This window comes from Melozone crissalis, unplaced genomic scaffold (genome assembly GCF_028551555.1).
Source record: "Melozone crissalis strain CALT ecotype California unplaced genomic scaffold, PUWL_Pcris_2 ptg000086l_1, whole genome shotgun sequence".
Taxonomy (NCBI): Eukaryota; Metazoa; Chordata; class Aves; order Passeriformes; family Passerellidae; genus Melozone; species Melozone crissalis.
Genome location: NW_026535863.1, coordinates 3276758 through 3287602, shown reverse-complemented (window position 1 = coordinate 3287602; position 10845 = coordinate 3276758). Strand labels below are relative to the sequence as shown.

Genomic DNA, 10845 nt, shown 5'->3' with positions numbered 1-10845 from the left:
ACCCAGCCCGTGCCCCAATGGGACAGAGGGTGTCCATAAAAATGAGATTTCTCAGCCTCGCCCTGGGCGGAGCAGCGTGAGAAAGTTCGTGGTTGTGTTTTTGGGAAATAAACGCGAGTCAGAATCGCTGCTTTCATCCTGGAGGATCCCACAGTGATTTATAAATAGATTTGCTGGCCATGCACGAGGATCACTTCCAGGCACTGGGATGCAGCCGCTGCCGGGAGCTGGGCTGGACAAAAACCTCGGTGCAACTTCCAGTGCTGCCTCCTGTGCTCATTTCAGTCCTTCCTTTGCCTTACAGATGGCACTGAGAGTTGTAATGGTGATTAACAGCATCTTTTCAACTCTATTACCCCTCTCCTAAAAAGATTATTTAAAGGAATTATCATTTTTTAGGTGGCTTTTCACCAGCCTTGTGCTCTCACAGATCCACCCAGGGAGAAGAACAGGATGCACAGAGCCTTAATGATCATTATCCTCATTTTTGTGGTGTATTTTTTCCTGGCAACTCTGCTAAAATCTAATAACAATCTGGTTTATTACTTGCCATGGAGAGCACGTTCATGGATCAGCTACCAGCCAGTGCCTGTTCCCAAGTGGAAATGGGAGTGCAAGGAGGGAAACATCAGTTTCCATTCCCATGTGGATGATTTTTCTCCTGGCTGAGAATTGGAGGCCACTGCTGCTGGGTTTGGTGTTCATAGCGGGTTTTTTATGTTGGTTTGTTTGGGATTTTTTTGTTGGTTTGTTTTTGGTCTTTGGGGTTTTTAAAAAATTTTGGGGGTTTTTGTTTGTTTTTTGATAAAAAGGGAGCAAAATCTGGTGGGTTTTTCCCATGCTGGACCCCACATGGTGGCTCTTCCTCTGCTGTGTGTAGCTGTGGGGTGTGTGGGAAGGGCAGTGGGTGGATGTGGGCCCCCAACACCCTCTGGGGAAGAACCTTCTGATATCCAGAAGGTCCAAAAGGTTCAGCCTAACTCTCCTCTGACCCCATTCCCTTGGGAATGAGAGCTGTGGGGAGAACCAGGATGGTTCCCTTTGATCCAGGGGAGAGGTGGCACCTCAGGGTCCCACCCTGGGCTGGGCTGGGGACCCCAGAGTGTCACCCTGTTCTTCTGAGCCTTCTGATGTTTGCCTTTTTAATGTAAATAATTATTGTTTCTACATTCCTCTCTAGAGGAGGAGAAATTTAATGGACTGTTGGTTTGTCCAGTGTCATTGGAGAAGCAGCACTTTCATCCACTGTCACTTTTGAATGTCTATAAATATTGGAATCAGAAAAGAAACTTCCCTTCTTCTTACCTTACCATTGTAGTGTGAAAAACGCCGATCACTAGTGTTTTTTTTTTTTAATTTTAAAAGTTTAATGATAATAAAATGGTTATAAAAATAGCAATATAATTAGAGTAATAATAATTTGGACAATTTGGATTAGGACAATATGAGACAACAAATACGAAGAGTTACAGACAGTCTGGGTACCTCTTTCTGGGTAAAATAAGCGTGAAAAAGGACCCACGTTAACAGAGGATTAACCCTTAGAAACAACAGCCTGTTGCATATTCATACACCTCATCCATGATGCATAAATTCCATTCAAACACAGGATTCTGTCTGGGCAGTGTCAGCTTCTTCCTCTGAATCCTGACAGTGTCTTCAGGACTGAGTGAGGCAGAAAGAACTCGATAATGGAACAATAAATTCTCTTTCTCTGAAAGATTCAGGTGTCCTGTGGCTGCTATCTCGCTGCGAGTCCTTTTTTTAAAAAAAGTATCCTACATAGCACAGTTTCTATTTTAACATTGTTATAACCTAAAATTAGATTTAACACGCTGCTTAAGAAAATTAACACAGCATAACTTTCTAACGTAACACATATAATGTTCATTTGAATATTTGCAAAAAGCCAATCATAAAATAGGCATTTTCCACACCAGCATCAGCGTTATTTTATCCCGTGCCCTATAAGGACACCGTTATAGCACAGTGGGACCCGACGGGACCCGGGGGCCACCTCGTGGCGGCTCCGAGCTGAGCTCCGAGCGGGGCAGGGACACCCGACACCCCGGGACAGGGACCTGGCACCCCTCTATCCCCTCTGTACCGTAGATTGGATCATTTTGGGGAAATCTCTCTAATTCTGCATCACCGATGCTCCGCTGCTCAGGGGCACAGAAATTAAATTTTTATTTAGATTAAATATTTATGGTCACACTGGGCCTTCTCTTGCTTGCCCTTGCATGGTTATTTCTTTATTAAATTCTTTATTTCTTAATGAATTCACACCGTAGTGCTCATTGCTTCCCACTGGCCCCAGCAGAATATTGTCATTGCATTACCTTGTGAAAGGTGAAATGATGGAGAGAAATATCTGTCCCCATGACATGGATTTTATAGGGGAAAGCTTTATCAACAAGCACGACTTGAAACACTGGGCCTTCTCTTGCCTGCCCCTGCATGGTTATTTCTTAATAAATTCACACCGAAGAGCTCATCGCTTCCCAGTGGCCTCAGCAGAAGATTGTCACTGCAATTACCTTGTGAAAGGTGCAATGATGGACAGAAACATCTGTCCCCATCACATGGATTTTATAGGAGAAAGCTTAAGTTTATCAACAAGCACAACTTGAAACACTGGGCCTTCTCTTGCCTGCCCCTCCACGGTTATTTCTTAATAAATTCACACTGAAGAGCTCATCGCTTCCCACTGGCCCCAGCACAAGATTTTCATTGCAATTACCTTGTGAAAGGTGCAATGATGGACAGAAACATCTGTCCCCATGACATGGATTTTATAGCAGAAATCTTAAGTTTATCAAAGTTTATCAACAAGCACAACTTGAAACAGAGCAAGGACAAACTCCCTGCAAGCATCAGATTTACCTCAGAAATTAAGGTCAATTAAAAGGTGCTGAAGAGGCTTGGTGACAGGACAAGGAGGAAGGGTTTTGAGTTAAAAGATAGGATGTTTATATTGGATATTGGGAAGAAATTCTTCCCTGTGAGGGTGGGGAGTGTCCAAGGCCACCCTGGGATAGGGAAAGCTGTCCCTGCCATGGCAGGGGTGGAACTGGATGAGCTTTAAAGTCATCCAACCCAAACCAATTAATTCTGTGATTAATTGATGTGGTTTCCTGCCCCCCCAGCCTGCAGGCAGAGGGAAGTGGGGCTGTGCTGCCCCAGCTCCAGGAGCCGGCCCAGCCCTGGCCTCGGGTGAGCAACCAAGGAGGAAACTCCATGGGAAAGCCAGGACCCGAGGCTCCCAAACTGTGCCTCCTCTGGGCTGCTGTTTATCTTTGAAATAGCTCAAGGCTCGGGTTACAAAGCAAATATGAATGAAACGAAAGGAAACGGAGCCACGAAATGGGTCAGTCATTTTTCCTTTGACCAGATTCCTCTGCGGAGAAAAAAAACTTGGCTTTTAAAAGGCTCCTTTCCCCAGACGTGCCGAGACCAGCCCGAGCAAGGGGACGCCAGAGCTGGGAAAACCCCACAGAGCAGCAGCTTTGATCTGTGCTTGCAGGGTCTGTAGGATTTAACTCCCACCCCAAAAACCCCCTTGTTAGCTGGGGTGAAGGGTGCAGGATCTGGGAGATGCTGCAAGGCCCAGAATGAATCCATTCTCCAAGTGGGAAATGTGGTGGCCCCAGGACGAGGGAAGAGATGAGAATCTTGACTCCGTGTTTCAGAAGGCTGATTCATTATTTTATGATATATATTAAAAGAAAATGATATATTATAACTGTACTAAAAGACTAGAAGAAAGGATTTCATCAGAAGGCAGGGAAGGGAAAGGGGAAGGGAAAGGGGAAGGGAAAGGGGAAGGGGAAGGGGAAGGGAAAGGGAAGGGGAAGGGGAAGGGGAAGGGAAGGGAAGGGAAGGGAAGGGAAGGGAAGGGAAGGAAAGGAGAAAGGAAAGGAAAGGAAAGGAAAGGAAAGGAAAGGAAAGGAAAGGAAAGGAAAGGAAAGGAAAGGAAAAGGAAAAGGAAAAGGAAAGGAAAGGAAAGGAAAGGAAAGGAAAGGAAAGGAAAGGAAAGGAAAGGAAAAGGAAAAGGAAAAGGAAAAGGAAAAGATAATAAAATCTTGTGACTGCTCACAGCTTCAACACTGTGGCTGTCATTGGTCACCAAGTAAAAACAATTTCACACGCTGGGGAAACAATTCTCTAAATCACATTCCAAAGCATGGAGAAGCTGAAGCTTCTCAGCTTCTCAGGAGAAAAGATCTTAACAAAAGGATTTTTCACCAAACATATCCGTGACAGGGAAATCTCTCAGCCAACGCTCTGCCAGGAGCGGGGGAAGGCTCTGCTGCTCTCCAGGTTTCTCAGGGAAACTCAGGACTCAGTGAGAGAGGCACGGGGAGCTCGACAAGAGTTTTATTTATAAAGCTGCCAGCGCCTGGTGTAGGTTTACTCACTCTCCCATCTGGTGACTGTCACTGCCACCTCCTGACAGACGCTCAGTCTCTTGCTGCTAATGACGTGCTTTGATTAGCTGGATGTGCTGCTTCACCCAGCCATCGATCAGCCACTGCCTGTGTGACACTGGGAGCAGTCCTGCTGGCTTGATTAAAAAACCTGAGAGGATTTTATTGATCTCAGAAGGTGCTGAGGTGGCAGAGGTGGAGCAGATGGCTCCTGCTGCGGGGTGGCCTTGCCTGTGTGTGGGGACACTCAGAGGCCACTGTGTGCCCTTCCCTGTCCTGCCCTTCGCTGTCCTGTGCCTTTTTGGGACCTGGATTCTTCTTTCTGGTGGTGGCAGCTGCTTGTGGAGGACACAGTGTGTCACATGTACACCGTGATGTTCCTTCATCCCTTCCCCAGGGCACACTCCCTGCCTTTTGTGGGACAGCTGGGCGACAGGGATGGATGTCAAAAAACGTGTATGTCAAAAAACACGTCCTTTACTTAGAAAACAGGGATTATCAGTGTGCCTTTTATATCCATAAATGAAATACCTTGATTTCCTGTGGCACTCTAGCAGAAGGAATGCTCACTGGATTTTAGTGGCTGTCAGGCAGCTCAAGAGCAGGTTGCACCTCGGTGTGGATCTCTTCTCTTTGAGCCGCATCTTTGTTGGATTATGGGATGAACACGGACATAGGATTTAATTTGTTATCATCAGGACATAACTGATGATATCAGGCTGTTATCAGGTGTTTCTCTTTTTGGACTTGCTCCCCATCCCCTGATGCTCTCTGTGCTGTGGTGTTGGTTACACCTCTTGCCTTCCTGGGCAGAAGAAGATGGAGCGATGGTGGATGAGGTGTTGGGCACCAGCAGTCACCCACCCTCAGAGCAGCCCTTTGTCTCCTCAGGATGCTCTTGGGGCAGCGAGGAGAGGCCAGGCACGGGTGGGAAGCTGTTACTGGTAGAATCATACAATCATAGAATGGTTTGGGTTGGAGGGGACATGGAAGATCATCTCATTCCACCCATGCCATGGGCAGGGACACCTTCCACTGTCCCACATTGCTCTAACCTGGCCTGGGACACTTCCAGGGATGGGGCATCCACACACAGCTTCTCTGGGCACCCTGTGCCAGGGCCTCCCTGAGGAGGAGAGAGAAGAATTTTTCCTTTAATATCCAGCCTAAACCTTCCAACCTGACCCCATTCCCCCTTGTCTTGTCCCTCCACGCTTTTCCCAACATTCTTTCCTGTTGTCACCGGAGGGAACACCGCGACCTGTTGCCACCGCACCGCCGGCTCCAGGGCACCGGGGACACCGGGGGTGGCGGGGCCGGGGGTCTCCGGTACCCCTGGGTGACCACCGGGGCTCTCCGGTACCCCTGGGTGACCAATCCCCTCCGGTACCCTTGGGGGACCCACCGACGGTCTCCGGTACCCCTGTGGCACCAAGGCCCCCGGCTCCCCTCAGGCAGCGGCGGGGCCGGTCCGGCGGGCGCAGGCTCAGCCCCGGGGCCGCCCCGCCCCGTCCCTCCCCCGGCGGCGGCCGGGGCGCTGACATCAGAGCCGGCCCGGCGGGAGGAGGAGGACGAGGAGGAGGAGCCGCCGCCGCACCGGAGCCATCGCTCTTGTCGGGGCCGGGGCGCACCGGCGGGGGGCGGCGGCGGCGGCGCTGCTGCTTCACCCCCCGCACCCCCGGCCCATCCCGCACGGCCCGCGGGGCTCCTCCGCCTTCCCTCCCGCTCGGTGGAGCCTTCCCGGAGCCCTCGCCGAGCCCGCCCGGAGCCCGCCCGGTGCCCGCCATGCTCTCCGGGGCGCCGCCGCCGCCCGCCGGCTTCCCCAGCCCGGCCCCGCCGCCTCAGCCGCCGCCGCCGCCGCCGCCCGCCGCTCCCCCTCACGGGCCGCCGCCGTTCCCGGGCAAGGGCGGCCTGCAGATCCGGAAGAATGCCATCACGGACGACTACAAGGTCACCACGCAAGTGCTGGGGCTCGGCATCAACGGGAAAGTTTTGGAGATCTTCAGTAAGAAGAGCGGCGAGAAGTTCGCGCTCAAGGTGCGCGGGGAGCGGGCACCGGGAGCGGCGCCGGGGGGGACGCGGGGCCGGCGCGGGCGCTCGGCCGGGAGGGGCCGGGCAGGGCAGCGGCGCTGTGACAGTGATGGAAGGTGGCTGCTGCCGGGCCAAGGGGGTCCCGCCGGGGCCATGGGCGGCAGCGGGGCCGCCCGGACAATGAGCTGCCGCCCGCCCCTCCGGCCGCGCTTTAATCTCGGTTTTTTTCCCCCCTCTTTACGAGCAGCGAGACGCGGCTTTGCTGCTTTGTAGCTGGAAATGACATCTTGGTAGCCCGAAGGGGGTTTGAGGGGGGGTAGGAATGGAGAGGAGACGTAGCCTGGCTGGGATGCCCCCAAGGGGATGCGCATCTTGGGGTGCATCCCCGAGGTAGGGGACGCCGAAGAACGTGGGGTTCCCTCCGTGCTGTGTGCTGTGAGCACCCCACACTCGCTGTCCCCGTTCCGTGTCCCCTCCCGGCTCTAACACCGAGCTGCTGCCGTGCCCCGCTTCCCACCGGCGATATTTCAGCGTTACGATGTTGCCCCTTGTCTCTAACTTGCTTCTCTTTGGCAGGCGTGGATAAACATTGGCTTCGAGGTGTGTTTGAGCCCGCTCTAGGTGATGCGGCCCTTCTTGTTTTAAAATGAGGTTTTTGGGCAAGGAGGGGAGCGTGTGTCCCTGCCAGGCAGGCTTGGGGAAGTTTGGATGGCTCCTGGCACGCCGGGTGAGGCGGGAGCAGGGCTGGCTGCTGGTGGGAGCGCCGTGTTCTCCAGCATCCGTGCAATTTGCGCCCACACATGAGCTGTTCCAATCCTTGGCGTTACCCCGAGAGCTGGGAAGGCTGAAAACACCCCACCTAAACCCATAACCCTCTCTTAAACCTCTAACTCCCACCTAAACCCGTAACCCCACTTCTTTTGTGTTCAGAGTTGCCCTTTTGTTGGTGTTTGGGGATTCTAACATGAGTGAGGGAACAAAGATGGGGCTTTGGGGGTACAAGCTGTGCTGCAGAGGTGGTGGGGTGGACAAGGTACGGTGCTGAATGTCTGTGGTTAAGGAATTAGGGTCGGTTAGGTGATAGAAGTTTGGATTTTCCTTCAGAAATGCCAAAGACATTGTTCATGAGCTGCCCCTGTGTTGTACTCCGGGGTGACATTGTGTTGTCATCTCATTGGGTTGAAAATTAGCGAAATCCTCTCCTGTTTTGACAGACGGGCTCCTCCTCGCCTCTGAAGTTGAGTCACATATTTAAAGCACAGATCCCTGCACTTCCCTCTCGCAGCCCTGAAAGAGGAAGGATGGAGGAGGAGGAGGAGGAGGCTGGAGCTTCCTCTGCCCGCCCTGCCTGGGGCACGGGACTGGTGCTGTCACCCTGCCCGTGCCACAGCGAGGGGTCAGGGTTGGTGGCACATGTCACACGGGTCCCTTGGCTTGTTGGGAACCTCCTGGAGTGCAGGGCTGGGCTGTAGGAGGCTGACACAGTGCGGCTCATGCGGGGCGAGGAATATTCGACACTCAATCTCCTGTAGGCAAAGGGATTGTCTTGCCTGTCCCCTGTCCTGGCCTCTCCTGGCGTCCCTGACGGGGAGGGACGGGTTCAGCTGAGTGGTTGGACGTGTCCCTGGCTTCTCAAAGAGCAGCACAGCTGCTACTGTAAGTGATTCCCTCCAGCACCTTCCAGACTGCTGCGCTGGGAGTTTGGGCTCTGGGCTGAACCCAGGGGTGCTCATCCTGCCCTCATGATGTGAGCTACCCTGGTTTGCTCTATTGGGATATTTGGGCTGAGCTGCAGAGCCCAAACTTGGCTTAGTCCATTGGGATATTTGGGCTGAGCTGCAGAGCCCAAACTTGGCTTAGTCCATTGGGGTATTTGGGCTGAGCTGCAGAGCCCAAACCTGGCTCATTCCACTGAGATATTTGGGCTGAGCTGCAGAGCCTAAACCTGGCTTAGTCCATTGGGATATTTGGGCTGAGCTGCAGAGCCCAAACTGGGTTTACTCCATTTGGATGTTTGGGCTGAGCTGCAGAGCCCAAACTGGGTTTACTCCATTTGGATGTTTGGGCTGAGCTGCAGAGCCCAAACTGGGTTTACTCCATTTGGATGTTTGGGCTGAGCTGCAGAGCCCAAACTGGGTTTACTCCATTTGGATGTTTGGGCTGAGCTGCAGAGCCCAAACCTGGCTTAGTCCATTGGGATATTTGGGCTGAGCTGCAGAGCCCAAACCTGGCTTGCTCCTTTGGGATGTCTGGGCTGAGCTGCAGAGCCCAAACTTGGTGTGGGTGACTGCCCCAGACATGATGAGTGCTGACTTCATCCCCTGCTCAGTACACAGCCGGGCTGACGTCTCTGCTAGAGACCTGTGGGGAGGTATTTGGGTCCAAATTACTCATGGGCTGCAGCAGAGTGGAAAGATGACCTAAAGCAGGATCCACAGAAGTGATTGCATCGAGTTGTCATGTTTCAGATGATGCTTAAAAGAATCCTGATGGCCCATGGCCAGGAGCCACAGCTGAAATCTGTCTGCTGCCTGCTTTGGTTGTGCAGTGAACCTTTCCATTTGGAGTGTCATTCTTTAGGTTTGCTGTTCCAAAATCTTGTATAACAATGCAATCCTTCACTGGAGGATGAGACGGAGTTGTGTCCCTCCTTGGTGTTTTGTGGTCATGTTGTGCTTCCTCTTGGGTCACAAGCCACTGTTGTGTTGTTAAAGCTCTTCCTCCCAAACCAAGAGCTGGTTTTGGTAAGGATTTTGCTGAGAGTCACTTTGCTGAAGAGAACTTTTCAGTGCTCCAAGAGAGTCTGAGCTTGGGGAAAGTGTTCTAGCAGCAGTGAAAACATAAGGGCCAATTTTCTTCTCCTTCCAGAGCAACAGTCCATGGCAGAGGCACATCATTAAATAAAACACTGCTGTGTGAGAGTTAATGCATGGTAGTTCTGCTTGCTGTGTAGCACCTGGGTGAAAACAAGAGATTCCTCTACTTTTCTTACAGATTCTTGTTCATCTTTCTGTTTTCTCCAATTTTATTGTGTTTTTTTGGTACCTGAAGCGTGACATCCCTGAATTATCCAGTGTGAAGCAGCCAGGGATGGTCCCAGTCACCCGTGCCCTGCCCCTGTTTGAAGCAGGATGGTCTGCTGCAGGCTGGGAACTGAAAACCTGGGGAGAGGTGATGAATGGAGTGAAAATAGGAGATCCCTCTACTTTTCTTATAGATTCTTGTTCATGTTTTTGTTTCCCACCCCCAATTTTATTGTATTTTTTGATACCTGAAGCGTGGCATCCCTGAATTATCCAGTGTGAAGCAGCCAGGGATGGTCCCAGTGCCCTGCCCCTGTTTGAGGCAGGATGATCTGCTGCAGGCTGGGAACAGAGAGGTGATGAATGGAGTGAAAACAAGACATTCCTCTACTTTTCTTATAGATTCTTCATGTTTTTGTTTCCCACCCCCAATTTTATTGTATTTTTTGGTACCTGAAGTGTGACATCCCTGAATTATCCAGTGTGAAGCCGCCAGGGATGGTCCCAGTGCCCTGCCCCTGTTTGAAGCAGGATGATCTGCTGCAGACTGGGAACAGAGAGGTGATGAATGGAGTGAAAACAAGGTATTCCTCTACTTTTCTTATAGATTCTTGTTCATGTTTTTGTTTCCCACCCCCAATTTTATTGTGGTTTTTTTGGTACATCCCTGAATTAGCTGGTGTGGAGCAGCCAGGGATGGTCCCAGTGCCCTGCCCCTGTTTGAAGCAGGATGATCTGCTGCAGGCTGGGAACAGAAAGCCTGGGGAGAGGTGATGAATGGAGCTGAAATGCCTGGTTCCTTACCCCTTTCTTCCTTGTGCCTTGCTGTGATTTATTAGCAGGCAAAATTAGGCTTGTAATTTCTGTGGAGGCTGCTGTATGTAGGTCACTGCTGGCCTGGCTTGGCAGGGTTGGCTGTGGTCAGGCTGCAGTGGTGGGGCTGGGAGTGAGGGCTCTTTGCCTGCTGCAAATTCCACTTTTAAGACTAATCTTTGGGCTGGCTGCCTTAATTCCAGGAGGAAATGGCAGCTGAGCCAGGCTGGAGAGTGGGGACTGGTGTTTCAGGTGATGAGTTTTTCTCTGTTTGTGGAGCAGGTTTCCTTTAAAATAAATGAACAAACCTCGTTGCTGGCTTCACCTTCAAAGCAGGAGATCCTCACCTGGACTCTGGTGAGCTTTGGAAGGGCTGGAGGAGCTCAGGGCTGGTGATTTTTTTCTGTAGCATCCTCGGTGCTTTAGGGTGTGTTTGCGAAACTCTGCCTCGCTCTTGGCCTCATCTGATAACCCATGAGTGATGGTTCCCCTGATAGAGAAGGAGGAAGGAGGATGATGCTTGTGGTTTGCTGTTCTGGGAAGTGCCT

At 51.6% G+C, this 10845-nt stretch overlaps 1 protein-coding gene across 1 annotated transcript in view; it reads left to right on the top strand.

The window, feature by feature from the left end:
• Positions 1-6215: 6215 nt before the first annotated feature.
• MAPKAPK2 (MAPK activated protein kinase 2) overlaps positions 6216-10845 on the top strand; it is a 42885-nt gene continuing 38255 nt past the window's right edge. Inside the window, exon 1 of the mRNA XM_054290825.1 lies at positions 6216-6467. Coding sequence (XP_054146800.1) covers positions 6216-6467 — 252 coding nt within the window. The remainder of the gene's footprint in view (positions 6468-10845) is intronic.